Raw genomic sequence first — 17,239 nt, 5'->3', positions numbered from 1 at the left:
ATACAGGCTAACCCTGTTGTAGGACCACTCACTTTTAACATGACATTGTAGAGTGGCTGGTTCTTCTCTAATGTATTGGCTAAAGTGTGCCTACAGTAGGTGTGTGTATACAGTCCTGTACAGCTGGAGGAGACGATAATGGCCTGGGGTAGCCAGTGTGAAACACAATGCGACAGCCTCTCACTCAGAAATGAGCTTATGCCAGGCGTGTTGTTGTCACCATAACAGTATTGTGTTTTGTTTCCCTATTTGAACAAGTGAATAAGACCAAGTAAGTGTGGCACTGTGCTCATTGCACTGTGAAGCATGAATGCCACACACAAACTTGGAACTCGTTGAGCCCATCACTATCCACTGACTGTAAGACATCTCTGCAGGTTTTTACTCTGCCTCAGCGGCTTCAAATGCTGGATTAGAGGTTCTCTCAAATGACACATTATATCTCATGTTACATCGACATGGCCACAAAATAAATATTGTTGCTAGCTAAAGTGACTGCATTAGGGCTCTGCTCCATCATAAATATGTGTTTATTCTCCAGGGCTCAATTATGTTTATTTTTGTGTCATAGCTATTGCATGTTTGTAACGTTGTGCTTGTTACATAAATAGCCATTGTGTTCAATAAGAAAAGAGGTTGTTGCACTATATTTTCATTTTCCTCTTGATTTGTATTTTCTTGACAAATGCTATCACTGTTCATTACGGCCACATAGCTCAGAGTCAGGGATCCCCGGTCTTGCTTTGCTTCGTCAGAATGAATTGGTTTCGGCTTCAGTGAACCGACTGCAAAGACGTGATCCCAGGAGCCAAGGTTTGCGAGGCGTTCCCCTCCCAGGGGGACAGGAGATGAGCGACAGTACACTGCATACACACCTTTGTAGTTCTGTACGCGCTCTCGCCTCCACGCCACGGTAGATAGGCTTTCGCTACGGTACCTCGCTCCTATGAATCTGTGCACTGGCTCTTTTCAAGATGACCCAGTATTGCTGTGTGGCAGCGCTCTGTGTTCTTTAGCTAGGCCTGTTGGCTGAGGAGAAGTGTGGCATGCATGAGTCAAGCCTGGAAAAAAGCCCTGTCCCCAGTTACTCAGGGTAGAGGACAGGGCATGTGTCATGAGAGTGCCAGTGAGGCGCTGTAATCCGTTTTGTTTCGCTCTCTTTCCTTTGGACACTCTTTTTTTTGTGCACCAATAGCTGTTCTACTATCTTTGCCCTGGTGTCTTCTTGGAAGGAAACTGAAATAAGGAAAAGGAAATTGTGTGGAATGCCAACATGATCTGCTTACAATGTGTTTTTCTTTTTGTTTTCTAATACAGTATTTCATCAATGGGCAATACCGACACTGAGCTATTTAGCATACATGCTAAATTATATTTTCAAAAGGGAATTTTTCAATGTAGACTCCTACGCCTACAAACACATTACTGTGTTGTAATATATTAATACTACTGTACTGTATTTACCACTGTCATATTCCTCTCCCTCCTAGAGCTGACATTTGCATGGATCTTCAATGAGTACCCATACTTTGTTCAGCAAGACAGTCGTCGATTCATCTCCCAGGAGACAGGAAGTCTGTACATTGCTAAAGTGGAGCCTTCTGATGTGGGAAACTATACCTGTGTGGTCAACAACAGCATCACTAAGGGGAAAGTCCTCAGCTCTCCTACACCACTGGTCCTGAGGAATGATGGTAAGATCCCATCCTTTAAACAGACACACTGATCAGACAGCACAACAACAAAAAACTGCCCAGATGTTTTAAAAACTGCCCAGATGAAGCCCCAATTTGTAAAACATTGGCAGTCTATGCAGTCTACAATAGAATATTCTATCCAGATATTCTGTAATGCTGATTATAAGTGGTCAAAGAGAAAGAGTAATCTTACCCTCTCAAAAGATAAAGTCAAAGGGTGAAGCTGTTGAATATAAGATTCAGTCTGAAAAGGAGATTAATCCCTGCCTTCAACCAGGTGTGTTCTTCTTTGAACCTTTTACAAACCTTTTCCATTTCTCTCCATCTTACCAACCTCTCAGTGATCGCTTCTGTTCCACACACAAATACCTCTGTGTTTCTGGGCCCATGTTATTGTTGTACCATGTTTACCAGGGCGTAAAGCGAGTGTGCCATTAATCATTGACGCCAAAATTTGGTTTGTGTATTGTCTCCCTTTCATAGGAGCAATGGGTGAATACGAACCCAAAATAGAAGTTCATTTCCCTGACACTGTTCCAGCTGCGAAGGGATCCACAGTGAAACTGGAATGTTTCGCTCTGGGAAAGTAAGTTGGAGTGAATGTGCAGGTTTGTGCATATGTCAGACATATCATTCTAATCAAATCAAATCAAAGTTTATTTGTCACGTGCGCCGAATACAACAGGTGTAGACCTTACAGTGAAATGCTTACTTACAGGCTCTAACCAATAGTGCAAAAAAGGTATTAGGTGAACAATAGGTAGGTAAAGAAATAAAACAACAGTAAAAAGACAGGCTATATACAATAGCGAGGCTATAAAAGTAGCGAGGCTACATACAGACACCGGTTAGTCAGGCTGGTTGAGGCAGCATGTACATGTAGATATGGTTAAAGTGACTATGCATATATGATGAACAGAGAGTAGCAGTAGCATAAAAGAGGGGTTGGCGGGTGGGACACAATGAAGATAGCCCGGTTAGCCAATGTACGGGAGCACTTGTTGGTTGGCCCAATTGAGGTAGTATGTTCATGAATGTATAGTTAAAGTGACTATGCATATATGATAAACAGAGAGGAGCAGCAGTGTAAAAAGAGGGGTTGGGGGGGCACACAATGCAAATAGTCCGGGTAGCCATTTGATTACCTGTTCAAGAGTCTTATGGCTTGGGGGTAAAAACTGTTGAGAAGCCTTTTTGTCCTAGACTTGGCACTCTGGTACCGCTTGCCAAAAAAATGTTTACCTGTTTAGTTTGGATCCCGCGACGCAGTTAGCCTCATTTGCTGGGACTGCTACAATCTGTCCGGGGATACTGCTAAACCCTAAAGTCTGAAGAGCTACTGATTGGTGAAGCAGCTAGCCTAGCTATCAAACTAGCCAGGTTTCCTTGAAAGCTTGAACACAGCCCAAGACAGGGTTAGCCCTGGTGGCTGGGGCTGTGTATAGTCCCGGGCTTGTGGCTGTTTAAATCCCTGCAGTTTTTTGCTGTTTCCATCAGCCCTGTGAGCTGTGCAGGCTGGAATTGCGTGGAGTACCCGTGTTAGCCTACGTTTCTACCGGCTGAAAAACCTGTTACGAGCCCAGGTGACCTACCCAGGCCAATAATGGTCAAGTTCCTAAGGTTCAATGACAAGATGGTTGTTCAGGAGAGAGCCAAGAACTCGAGAGAAACCAACATCTTCCTTAACGAGGACTTCTCTGAAGCTGTACGCCAGAGGAAAGAACTTATCCCAGCTATGAAAGCTGCCAGAGAGCGTGGGGGCATTGCTTACATTAGCTACCATAAGCTCATTGTCCACCCTCCCTCCCAAAAGCCTGGGAGGAGTTAGAGAGCCAAGCTTCTGGGTCAGTAGCTTCATCACATATGCACAGGCACACATACACCAACTAGCACTGACAAGCGCCTGATTGATTGACTGTTAGCTAAACCGGGTTTTATATTTACTGAAAATATAAACTCTACATGTAAAGTGTTGGTTTCATGAGCTGAAATGAAAGATCCCAGAAATGTTCCATATGCACAAAAAGCTTATTTCTCTCAAATAATGTGCACAAGTTAGTTTACATCCCTGTTAGTGAGCATTTATTCTTTGCCAAGGTAATCCATCCACCTGACAGGTGTGGCGTATCATGTTCATGTCGCAAGGATATGTACACCATTCCTGGAAGCTGAAAATGTCCCTGTCTTCCATGGCCTGTATACTCACCAGACATGTCACCCATTGAGCATGTTTGTGATGCTCTGAATCAACGTGTACAACATCATGTTCCATTACCCGCCAATATCCAGCAACTTAGTACAGCCATTGAAGAGGAGTGGGACAACATTCCACAGGCCACAATCAACAGCCTGATCAGCTCTATGCGAAGGAGATGTGTCGTGCTTCATGAGGCAAATGGTGGTCACCCCAGATACTGAAAGGTTAGAAATCCATATCCTCATTTAAACCAGGGTACTTAGTGGCCTGTAGTTTGTAAATCCAAAAATGTTCCCTTCTGTTTAGCTGTTTAAGATGGTCTCCTTTTCTAATTGAGGTCGGAACATATTCAAAACCCATAGCTTGTAAGGAGGCAGTGTTGCCATGGTGTAAGGACTTGTAGTGCCTTGCCATGGGGTAGTCTTCATTGCCTACCCATATGGCGTACTTGTGTTCCGCTAAGCGGTCTTGAAAGTGTCTCGTTGTCCATCCAATGTAGAACACCTTGCACTATTGGACATTCCAATCTGTAGGTGACATGAGTGGTTTTGCAGTTAATGAAATGCTTGACTTGATACTCCAAGATGTGTCAACAAAATATTTTGTATGTGCAATATTTCTGCAATGGTTGCACTGGTTGTATTTAAAAGAGCCCATAGGTTTGTGGTCTAGCCAAGTTTTTTGAGAGTCAACAGGAAGATGGATGTGGACTCATTTGTCATTTAGGACAGTAGCGTATCACTTTGGATGATTCCACAATTATTTTTTATTATTTGTTCTCTGCTTCAGTGCTGTATTTTGTAACAAAGTACTCTCTCTGATGCAGCAGGAGGCACTCCCCTTGCAACAAGTTATTTCTGTCAAGTCGTACGTCCCTTATACCTGCATCTTTCAGGACCTGAGCGCTGTAGCCCCGATTCAAGAAGCCGTTATCAAATTCAGCTGATTTGACACTGTAATCTTTTTCCTGACTCTTTGGAATTGCAATGTTCTCTTTTGGCCTTTTGGGGTTGAAGCTGTCTGCCCTCAGAATGGGTTTCCCATCTGAAGGTTTCCTAAAGATTGATGTGTGCAAACAAACTTTGTCATTTTTACTGATGTCAAGGTCCAGAAAAATGTATGCTATACTTGCTGTACTCCATAGTTAGTTTGATGTTAGGGTTAATGCTGTTAAGGTATTGGTGGAAGGAAATAAGTTCATCTTCTGAGCCTGACCAGAACAGGCAAGCATCATCAATATAGCGTCCCCACCATATAATCCGGTCAAAGAACTGTTTTTTAGAAGGATCCAAAATGAAGTCATTTTCCCATTTACCTAAGTACAAACTAGCGTAGGAAGGGCTGTAGCAAGCTCCCATGGCACATCCTTTGACTTGTTTAAAAATACGGTCCTGAAAGACAAATATATTATTATTAAGAGTCCATTCAGTCAGTGAGACAATGAATTCTGTGGGAGGCATCTCTGTCTCAGGCCGGGTACTCAAGAAATGGTGCATAGCTGCCAACCCTTGTTCATGTTCAATGGTGGTGTATAGAGACTCCACATCCATGGTGACTAAAAGGAAGCTGTACCTATATTGTTCAGTTCCTTAATTTTGTTCAACACATCTGAGGAATCTTGAAAATAGGCTGGGAGTGAATGCAGAAAAGGCTAAATAAAGTAATCAATGTACTTGGAGATGGGTTCTGTCAGACTTTCATTACCACTAATGGCTGGTCTGCCTGGGGGGGTTTCAAGATTCTTGTGGACTTTTAGAAGAAGATAAAAAGAAGCCATACATGGACTGCAATGGAAAATAAATTTGAACTCAGTGTCTGAAATGTAGCCATTCTCCTTAGCTTCTGTGAGGATCCCTTTCAATTCAGTTTTTAAGTCCTCTGTAGGGTTGAAGGTAAGAGATTGGTAGAATTCATCATTGTCTAATTGACGGTAGGCTTCTTGTCTTTACTCCACACTACTATAGCGCCACCTTGGTCTGCTTTTTTAACCACAATCCATACATTTTTGGACAATGATTCAACTGCATCCCTCTCAATCTTAGAAAGATTATGTTGTGTTTGGTTAGAGTCAATTTTACCCTTAAACAGATTCTCCACATCAAAATTCACCTTCTTGGCAAGTGTATTTAGTGTGGCATTCTGGACTATGGGACAAAAGGTGGACTTGGGCTTAAAATGTGTTTTTAAGGGCACAGAAACTGCCTGACCTGAAACACTGGTGTCTGTAGTTGGAGAGTTGTTTTGCTTGTACCAGGCCTTCAGATATAGATTCCTGTAGAAACAAAATATGTCAATCTTTGCATTGAATTCATTAGTTGAGTATATGGGTGCAAAGGACAGTCCTTTAGACAAGACCCTTAAACAATCATCAGAAAGGGGTTCTCCAGAAGTGTTGATCACAGCCTTGTTTTGGTCCTGCTCCGTGTGGTTGGATAGTCTTGATTTCTTCCTCCCCCTCCGTGTTGGCCTCTTCTGCGTCCTCTCCCTCTCTTGTTGGGGAACCAGCGTGGCTACTCTTCCTGGAGGAGCCGGCCTCTGAGTGTCTGGGGTGACCCTGATCGCCACTGCTCATAAAGTTCAAATAAACAGATCTTGTGGGTTGGTTTTCTCCAGAAAAAGACCTTGCCATCTCTGTAGTCTACTGCATCTCTTCTAAATGTCCTTAGCTTGTCTTGCTTCAATGTCAGAGTGAATGTGTTTATTTCCTCTTTCAAAATCTCATCACATTGTCGTGTCTTTGGCTATGCTGGATTAAGTGATATGACATGCTATTCTATAAAATCCTTTCTCTGTAATTAATATTACCTGATTAAGCTAATCATGTAAATGTAATTAACTAGAAAGTCGGGACACCACGGAAGAGTGTTTATAGAGCCGTTATCTTCCGAGTAAACTCTTAAAAACGTAGTATTATTTTACATCGATAGCAGTCAATATTAATCGTCATATTATCAGTCTCATAATGAAAGTTGTAAATTCTTGGTTATCTTCACGAACCCTGGCTAACAAGTTAAATCAGCAATACAAAATTGGGTTTAATTATTTATTTACTAAATACCTAACTAATCACACAGAATTACATATACACAGAATACAAAGGATGTCATACAGAAAACGTCCCTGGTAGACAGAGCCGACATGGCGGCTTGTTACACAAAGAAAGGGGGTTGGGCTTGAATGAAAGAGCGGGAAGACTTAGGAACAAAGAAACAGCAGCTATGCTATCGTAAATACAGAATCTTATGCATTCTAAATTACCGCCCATTTGGAAAAGGAAAATGCAATAAATATTTACTCTGAGCTGCGCTTCGGTAGATTGGTCGTAGATGCTGGCCGGGTTGGCCAACAGATCTTCCGGTCCTCGGAAGAATGTCTCTAAATTGGATACGTGGTAAATTGGATACGTGGTGGTATCTTGTTCTGTGGTAGACTGGATCCGTCGTCCGTCCTTTCCTAGCCCACGTCTACAGCGGCCGCTGCTAACTCAACAGCTAGTAAGTATCACTTCTGTAGTGAATAAGTTCAAAGTTCACACCATTCACAACCACGGCTCACGCCGAGGTTGGCTTAGTTCTGTACTTGACATGTGTGTCCTTGTAACACAGAGGCTGCAGACCTCACGTAGTGGAACTCGGTTACGTTGTGTCATTGTCTTATATAGTGGCGAGGGGAGAAGGGTGTGTCTTCGTTTATAACCCCTGTCTCTTCACAGGGGCGGGCCACTGATAAAGCAGGGCACTTTCCTTATGAAAACCCAATTCTCTCAATTGGAAGCTAAAATTACATTTAATCTCCTAACAAACAATTTCAAACATTTCAATTGCATAACAATTCCATGTGACTCTGACAACTAGAGGGTGTATACTTTCCCAGGTACAGTTTATGTCGTCCTGTCATCAGTCATAATGTCTCAGATGACAACCGAACTGACATCCATACTCATTAAGTTCCAAAGCATATTTCCAACTGGTTTTATTCCCAAAATATGGTTCCTTTTCCCCATTTGTTTGATGTTCCCAGACTCTCTATATTTAACAAAGGCTATTCAACAGTCCTTCAGTAGGGTCAGAAAGAGAGGGGAAGGGAGAAAGGTATTTATGGGGGGTCATAAACCTTACCCACAGGCCAACGTCATGACAACATTGTGCTTTGTTAGAATTGTCACTGTTCTGTAATTTTACTTTTTACTTCTTCAACTTCTGTTTGGACTACATGTCCTTTATAGCTTCCTCTATTAGAAGTAGCATTAGGTCAAAAGAACACACGTTGAGAATAGCCTCCCATTTATCTCTAAATTCAGTTTTACCTTGTGCTCCACTACCTGGAAACTTCATAATACGGAGGCCTCTGGGGATTAGGCCTTTTCTCCAATAGTCAGACAAGCTCATAGAATTGAGGTCAAGTTTGGTGTCTTTCTCCATAAGGTGTTGCAAGTCTCTGTAAGCCTTGTTCATGTCCGTTCCAGTATTCTCTGTGGCTGTCATCACATCTAGCAACGAGGCAGTGGTAATAATATTTTGACCCTCTTCATGGGAATAGGAAAATCTTGTAGCCTCTTGGGTAAAATCCATAGTATCAGTTGTAAAATGTCCCCAAAACACAGAAAAAATGACTGTGGAGCTGCTTCCTCTAAGCACTACCCAAGTGCTGTGATTAACTTGTAGAAAAAGGAGGAAGGGAAGCGCTGCTAAGGTAATAGTATATTTTGGTAGGCAGAAGGTGCTCTTTGGTAAAAGAGGTAAATTGGTCATCAAAAAGAAAGGAGGACCAAGGCACACTTCATATAATTAATCCAAATGATTTTATTTGTATGGAATGTTCAATGGAAACAAAGTTTAAAAACTCTGAAGCGTTCGACAGGGATGCTGGCCCATGTTGACTCCAACGCTTCCCACAGTTGTGTCAAGTTGGCTGGATGTCCTTGAGGTGGTGGACTATTCTTGATACACACAGGAAACTGTTGAGCGTGAAAAACCCAGCAGCGTTGCATTTCTTGACACACTCAAACTGGTGTGCCTGGCACAACTTGTTCAAAGGCAATATTTTGTCTTGCCCATTCACCCTCTGAATGGCACACATACTTAATCCATGTCTCAATTGTCTCAAGGCTTAAAAATCCTTCTTTACCCTGTCTCCTCATCTTCATCTGCACTAATTGAAGTGGATTTAACAAGTGACATCAATAAGGGATCATAGCTTTCACCTGGATTCACCTGGTCAATCTTGTCATGGAAAGAGTTCCTAATGTTTTCTACACTCAGTGTAAATTCAGAGCCATATTCCTATAAAGCTTGGAGATCTCAAGTCAAATGTTGTTGAAGTGTTGTGGTTGCAAGTTCTCCTGCCTCATCTAAAGCCTCTTCTTTTGGGGTGCTGCTATAAGCCACCAAGTCGTAACAGTCAGTATTTGGATAATGTGTGTGCAATGCTTGATAATGTGTGTGATGTTAACAGAGGTCTATTTTCTGGTTGACCTGAACATTGACTGGTTAGCAACTAGCTGTCCTCTCAAGAGGAAGCTTCTAACTGTGACTAATGCCTGCAATATGACCCAGGTTATCACTCAAACAACTAGAGGGCATATCAATAGTGTTGGATCTGTGACATCCACTTGCATTGATCATATCTTCACTCAGGCTGCAGAGCTTTGCTCAAAAACAATATCAATTCCCATAACATTGTGGCAATAACAAGGAAAGCCTAAGTGCCAAAGGTTGGGCCTAAAGTAATTTATAAGAGATCATACAAAATGTTTTCTCATGACTCTTTTGTTGAAGATGTAAAACGTGTCTGTTGGTCTGATGTGTATGAGGAAGTGAATCCAGATGCAATACTGGAAGTATGTGTAACATGATTCATGCACCTGTTAATAAATTAACTGTGAGAGCTGTTAGAACCCTCTGGACTGATGATTAATAGAAAAACTATTATGGTTCAAAGAAATTATGCAAAAGAGGTAGCAAACAAGTCAGGCTGCTCAGCTGATTAGTTGACATACTTTAAATTGAGACATTTTGTGACTAAACTATATTACCAAACCAAGATGAATGACATAAAACACAATGGGTAAAAACTTTGGAGTACTTTAAATTATATCATGGGCAGAAAAACCAATTAATCTCCATCGTTCATTGAAGTTGATGGGTAATTTATTATTATTTTTTTAACTTTCGATATTGCCGATCATTTCAATTACTATTTCACTAGTAAAGTGGAAAAACTTAAGTGAAATGAAAACATTGAACAGTGAACCATCATATTTTTGTATAAAATATCTAATAATGAAAGAGAAGCATTGCTGTTTTGAATTTGGTCAACTTAGTGTGGTAGAGCTATAAAAACCATTGTTATCCATCAATAATGATAAGCCACCAGGTATAGACAACCTTGATGGGAAACTATTGAGAATGGTAGCGGACTGTATTGTCACCCCTATTTGCTATATCTTTAACCAAAACCTAAAGGAGTGTGTGTCCATAGGCGTGGGAGGAAGCTAAAGTAAATCCACTGCCTAAAAATAGTAAAGCACCCTTTGCCAGCTCTAACAGACACCCAATCAGTTTGCTGCCTACTCTTTGTAAACTAATGGAAATCATTTGTTTGACCAAATACAATGCTATTTTTCTGAGAACAAGTTAGCTACTGACTTTCAGCATGTGTATACTGTAGAGAAGGGCATGCACTTGTACTGCACTGACTCCAATGACAGATGATTGTTTAAAATAAATGGATAATAAGATAGATTTCAGTGCAGGATGTGATTGTATTATACATTTTTATTGAAGACACTGACTTGCTATGGCTTTACATCACCTGCCATGACATGGTTGGAGAGTTATGTATCCAATAGAACCCAGAGAGTGTTCTTCAATGGAATCTTCTCTAACATCAGATATGTAGAGTACGGAGTCCCTCAAGGCAGTTGCCTTAGGCTGTTACTCTTCTCTATTTTTACAAATGATTTGCCACTGGTCTTACACAAAGCTAGAATGACTATGTATGCGGATGAGTCCACACTCTACATGTCAGCACCCGAAGCCAGTGAGCTCACTGAAATTCTAAATAAGGAGTTACAGTCAGTATCAGAATGGGTGATTAATAATAAACTGGTCTTAAATACATCTAAAACTAAAACCATTGTATTTGGTTCAAAACATTCTCTAAGACCTAAACCTCAACTGGAGTTGTGTACAAAGGGTGTGACCATTGAGCAAGTTGAGGAAGCTGAACTCCTAGGTGTAACATTGGATGGTTAATAATCAGTTGTTAATTATCAGTTGTTGTGAAGAAAATCAACTGTACTAGTTGTTCAGGCTCTGGTCTTGTCCCATTTTGATTAATGTCCGGTAATATGGTCAAGTGCAGCAAATAAAGACCTAGCAAAGCTGCAGCTGGTTCATAACTGAGCAGCTAAAGAGCTTTCCCTTAACTGCACATACAGGACTAACATCAACAACATGCATGCCAGTCTTTCTTGGTTGAGGGTTGACGAGAGATTAACTGCTTCTCATAATTTTTATGAGAAGTATTACTGTAATGAAAATTCCAGATTTTCTTCATAATCAAATAACATTCAGCTCAGACACCCACAAGACGTGTCACCGGGGATCCGAAACAAATTCATGGCAACGCACAGTCTCCCTTCCATCTCCAATTATTCAAGAAAACAGAAATATTACCTTAAAAAATATATTAAACAACATCTAATGTAATGGCGGGGACTGTCAGGTGACACACAAACACACGCACACACGCTCACACAAACACAATCTAACACACACATTTTTGTGGTATTTGTCTTTTTTAGTTTGGTCTTTTTGAATTGTTTGCATATCATTGTATTTAAGATGTGTGTGACTGCTCTTGTCTGTCAGTTTATCAGTACTTTGTTACTTGTCATGTTTTGTGGGATTTTTTGTACCCCAGGAAGAATAGCTGCTGCCTCTGCAAAAGCTAATGGGGATAAACAAACAAATATCACAGATTCCCAAGGGGCTACAGAAAGCAATATCACATCGTAAGGATGTGAAAATCAAATGTCCTTTCATACATCTCCCAGGAAGGCAAAGCCGTAGAAATTTGAGACAGTGAAAATGGATGAGAGACAGATTTGTATGGTTACAGTAATTCTAAAGGTTTTGGCAGCCTCATCCTTAGAGAAAAATTGAATTCCATTACACAGTAGAAGCTTCTGTACAGTTAATCACATTTTTTCCACCTCAGACAGTCGTCGTCATTAGGGCTTTTTTTCGTTCCTAATATTGCAGCCCAGTCCCAGAAATAAGTTGGAGAAGAACCAGTGGCGTCCCATTTCCCAGTAAGGTGAAGATGAAGAACTCCAACGCAGTCCTTGAAATTCAAAATTTCCAGCAGGAAGACACAGGGACGTACGAGTGTGTGGCAGAAAATAGCAGAGGCAAAAACGCTGCACGAGGTCGTATCTCCTTCCATGGTAAGTGATCCATTTCAAATCCAGAGAGACTTATGAGTCAATGTGCTGTTGTAATAGATATCCCTATTTTTTTATGGAGGCTTGGAGTCGGAATACTGGCTGTGGCCTTGGTCGTCTGATAGAAAACCTGGCTGTTTGGAATGCTCAGTGAGATTAGCATAGTAATTGTGTGTAATGATGGAATATTCGTTCAATGCTTATATTATTTCAGTGGTCCATGATAACAATTAATTTTCAGTCTTGACTCAGTTGTCCTTTTTATCGTCATTATGTCTTTTGAATCCCTTTTCATAGCGAAGCCCCATTGGCTCCAGACAATGATCGACGGGGCCCTGTCCATTGAGGAGAATCTGTTCTGGGAGTGTAAGGCTAACGGGAAGCCCAAGCCCTCCTACAGCTGGCTGAAGAATGGAGACAACCTAATGGCAGAGGTATGTATGGAGCCCTGGCAACCACCAGCTCTGAGCATGCAAAGCGTTCATCCCCCCCTTCACAACCCTGTGATGGATCCGATCTGAGGGACCTGTCCCACAGACACATCACATCAACATCTCCACCATAGTGTGCCGTGGTTCAGGCTGTCTGAACAGCTGATGGGGTTAAAATTCAGTCTGAGTAAGACATCAGCAAAAAAAATCAGACCTGTCTTAGTGGCTTTTCCAACTGGATGGCCATGGAAAATAAATTGCTTATTAGTGTTCTACTGGTATTGTCAACATTGCTTTTTTTTTCTTTTCATTGAAGCTGCAGGTCAGCATTTTTTAGCCCCAATCTGAGCATACATACTGCAACAGAGGGCTATAAAAAAAAAAAAAATCTTCTTCTCTCTTGCTTTCTTCGTCTCTTCATAGTGTACAAGTAATTGCATTTGCGCCTGTGGACATATTAGACTGCTCCAGCAATACGTATACAGATCTGTCTGCTTTCTCATCCACAGGGCCGGATACAAATTGAAAACGGGGCTCTCTCCATAGCAGCGTTAAACCTGTCAGACACCGGGATGTATCAGTGTGTAGCTGAAAACAAACATGGCATTATTTATTCCAGCGCTGAGCTAATGGTGTTAGGTAAGATTGCTTTCCTCTCCGCTTTTTATCTGTGTCTATCTTGCTGTGTGTCTGATCGTATTCTTAAAGGTGCAACTAGCATCCTGCGATTACCCTTTTCAAAAATCACTCTGCTGCCTCATTTAATGCCACTTCGGCTCCAGAAAAGAAAACATGAATCTGATGGAGTGTCCCATTTTAGTTTCAATCATTTCATTATATTGATTTTGATGCTACAGATAGGTTGCATAGTGGCGTCAGAGGGCTTTCTCATGTAGATGACATATCGATTTACTTGGAGAGCTTTGATGAGTTCTATCTGACATACTGGATGAGAAATCCAATTCTGTCTTGATATTTAATGACACTGGGGGTCTCAGATGATGGCTGACAAAACATGATGATGACAGATGAAGCCAAAAGTTTAGAGAATCCCATACTGTGTAGTGAGGACTGGTCTCTATGGGGGGGGGGGGGGGGGGGCTTCATCCCTGGAGCAGTTCCTATGGAGATCATGGCTTTTATGCCAGAGGGTAAGGGAAGGAGGGAGGGAATGAGAGTCAATCTCAGCTCAGCACATTTGATCTGGGAGTTGGTTCGTTGTCTTCTTCACGTCTTTCACCCCCTGCATCTTCTCTAGCATCACCTCCCAGTTTCTCCAAGAATCCACTGAAGGCCCTGCTAAAAGCTCGCTCAGGCAGTGATGTGGCATTGGAGTGCAAGCCCCAAGCCTCGCCCCGGGCAATTAGCCTGTGGAAGAAAGGCAATGAGATCGTGCAGAGAAACGAGAGGTAGTGTGGAACTCAGCATGAATTCTCACACATTCACAAAGTGCAGTTATGTGTGATTAGAATATTTTCTGATGTGTGGATGATGAGGATAATGAGAAGACAACAAAACCCTGTAAAAATGTATATATACAGTAGATAATCAATGTAGTATGCAGCATCTGTGCATATTGAATGCTTAGTATATGCGAAGACTTACATTTCAGTCATTTAGTCTTATTATGTTCAAAGAAAAAAATGCACATACAGATAACAATCTCTTGGATGACAAGCCTGAGTGGAAGGATTGGCATTAGGACACCAATCTTCATAGGAAATTGAAAAATGCAAAGTCCATTTTCTAAAATGACAGTTGGACTTTCCTCTGGAATAGAAGGAAACGTGTAAATGGTGTTGAAATGAAGGTGATGATGCATCCTAGCACTTGGACTGGATTTAGACACGGCACTTCTGTTCTCTACCCAAGCAAAAGCTCTGAATCTGTGTTACTCATCCCCCAGGATTACTCTGCTTCCCAACGGGACACTGAAGATTGCCAACGTAACCAGGAGGGATGCGGGAAGCTACACGTGCATCGCTAAGAATCAGTTTGGAACTGCAAGCACCACTGGAAGGCTGTTTATCACAGGTGAGCTATCTTAACATATTCTCCCAATAATCCCTGAGGCATCGCCCCCAGAACTAGGGAACGTCGACGGATTTTTCACCTTGCAGGCTCAGGTATTCAAACCAGCGACTTTTCGGATACTGGCCTAACGCTCTAACCGCTAGGCTACCTGCAGCCCACACTTCAATACGCTTCAATGAAGCTACAAAACTGTTAGTGTTTAACCTTAACTTGACAACAGTACAACACAACAGATGAACAGGAATGACATTTACTTTTACAGGTGGGCAAAAAGAACCATCTGAAACCCATGCCCCTACTAAGCCACACCTTCTGTTTTCTGATCTGAACCATATCTGAATTACCCAGCATTATTAACCCAGCATCAACAACCCAACCTTGCACTTTTTAAAGAAAACAACCCAGTAGTTGGGTCATCCAAACAACCCAGCATTCTTTAGAGTGTACTGTCTGATATTTGTATGTACTTCTTTGTGCTGATAATTGTACTAATAATTCCAGCTTAACATCTAATGAAAGTGATCCTTACTATTTTGTCTGTACAACTTAACACAATCAACGTTGTTATTTTCTAATTAAAGCAATTGCAATGGTGCTTTAATAGGCAATAAGTTATTGTACTGCAATTAAGTAAAGGTCATTACTTATGGATGCGGAGACTTAACGTGTTGATGCAGTTATCTGGTACATGTGTTGTAAACGTCTGTCTCCACCTCCCTTGTTTTTCTCATTCGCTTATTTAAAGTTCTACGCCAACAGCTGATCCCTTTAATCTAATGGAATGTAATTATCCTGACCTTTCCCTTAACAAGGCTCCCATACTCCACTGCATCCAATTCTCTACAGCCAGCATTGGGAATGCATTCTGCTTGCATAATCCTACTTCAAACATTTCCCCCCCCAAATTGACCATGCAAATACGAAGTGTCAACCAGAAATTTTTTGAAAGTTTAAGTGCTAGAACCAAGACTCGTGTAGCTATGATCATCCCTGTCGTAATGATAGCATGATATAGTTACACTAGAGTTGTTTGAGTGTAATGGTTCCCACCCAGAGAGCATTAAGATGCATACTAAGCTGTCATTGTCTGGACAGAGCCCACCAGAATCACCCAGCGGCCTACTAACATGGAGATCATTGTTGGCGAAAGTATCGTGCTGCCCTGCCAGATAGCCAGCGATCCAGCCTTGGATGTGTCTTTCTCCTGGGCCTTCAACGGGCAGCTCATAGACTTCCACGGGGATGCCGACCATTTCGACAGAGTAGGAGGGGTGAGTCATCAGGAGCAGTGGACAACTGCTGTGAGGCTATTCTAGGTTTGATTGTTTCACACAGTGTGGCAGACTGCAAAATAATACGCCTCATTTGGAAACTCTGTATAATCTCTGTATAATAGGTTAGCTACCTCCTAAAAGTCCTACCCTCACACTGTAGGCTACTTTATTAAATGTGTATTCAAGAAGAGTACTGTTGGGATCAAATCTTAGCAGCAGTTTTAACATTGAAGTGATGCTTCAGTAGGCTGTATTTAACTTCCATTGCTTCAAGTTATGTTTACTCTTCCATTTATCTTTTAACTCCCTGTCTATCAGACAGCCCATAAGAATTGTGATCTTATTCGTAAGACAACATAAAGGTGAAAAGCCACAGTATTTCATAGAGATCTAAGTAATCTTTAAGCTGTTTCAATGGCGGAAGAAGCCTGATGAATTAAAAGTGTTTTTACTTTTCATCCCTTAAACTTCTAATTTCTCCACCTCAAAGGGAGATCATTTTTTTAATCATCTCTCTTTGCGTTAATTTAATTTGCATACCTATTTATGAATCTTGTGCCCTGAAATCATTTGTAGTGAGTTGGCTGGCATTAACCAAGGGCAAGCCTTCGCACCAGTAAAATGTTCATCTGAATTCCTCATGCCTTCAATTAACGATAAGAGACTGACTACTCTTTGGCGAAAATATGTGTTCCTTTTGATAGACGAGCACTGTCATTTGTTCTGCGCTCGTCTCTGCCAAATTGTTTTAGAGAATCATTTATCACTGTTTTATGGATTCATTATTCACCCGAGGTTCATTGTACGGCTATAGCCGAAGAAAAATAATGAATGGATCAAAGTTGAAGTTGATATCAGAGTTGAACCCCTCCCACGTCGTGGTCATGCTAAGTTCACGCCTGCGTGGATAGACAAATGGCAATTACAAATGACATTGACATGTGGACACACAAATAATGAGATACAGTTTTCACATATTCCGTATCCCCATGCCCAGGGAGATTACCAGCTCCTCTCAACAGCGTCTGATGAATTAATTAACATAATTAAACCAGATCTGCCTCATAGCTTCCTGCCTGCCAAGGCATGGAATTTAACCCCTCGCTCTCCAGTCAGACAGCTGCTGGCTGGCATGTCAGAGGCAGACGTGGCATGAG

At 41.5% G+C, this 17,239-nt stretch overlaps 1 protein-coding gene across 3 annotated transcripts in view; it reads left to right on the top strand.

Moving 5' to 3' along the window:
- The window catches only part of LOC115150880 (contactin-3-like), a 72,250-nt gene that overhangs the window by 39,855 nt on the left and 15,156 nt on the right, over window positions 1–17,239 (top strand). For 2 of the 3 annotated variants that reach the window (XM_029694658.1, XM_029694657.1), the window contains 8 exons: window positions 1,491–1,694; window positions 2,181–2,283; window positions 12,162–12,346; window positions 12,641–12,777; window positions 13,284–13,413; window positions 14,033–14,183; window positions 14,681–14,808; window positions 15,904–16,079. In XM_029694658.1, the coding sequence (XP_029550518.1) occupies window positions 1,491–1,694; window positions 2,181–2,283; window positions 12,162–12,346; window positions 12,641–12,777; window positions 13,284–13,413; window positions 14,033–14,183; window positions 14,681–14,808; window positions 15,904–16,079 (1,214 nt within the window). The remainder of the gene's footprint in view (window positions 1–1,490; window positions 1,695–2,180; window positions 2,284–12,161; window positions 12,347–12,640; window positions 12,778–13,283; window positions 13,414–14,032; window positions 14,184–14,680; window positions 14,809–15,903; window positions 16,080–17,239) is intronic. The other variant, XM_029694659.1, reaches the window with a different exon arrangement.

The sequence above is a fragment of the Salmo trutta genome, chromosome 16 (genome assembly GCF_901001165.1).
Source record: "Salmo trutta chromosome 16, fSalTru1.1, whole genome shotgun sequence".
Taxonomy (NCBI): Eukaryota; Metazoa; Chordata; class Actinopteri; order Salmoniformes; family Salmonidae; genus Salmo; species Salmo trutta.
This window is presented reverse-complemented; position numbering and strand designations above follow the sequence as displayed.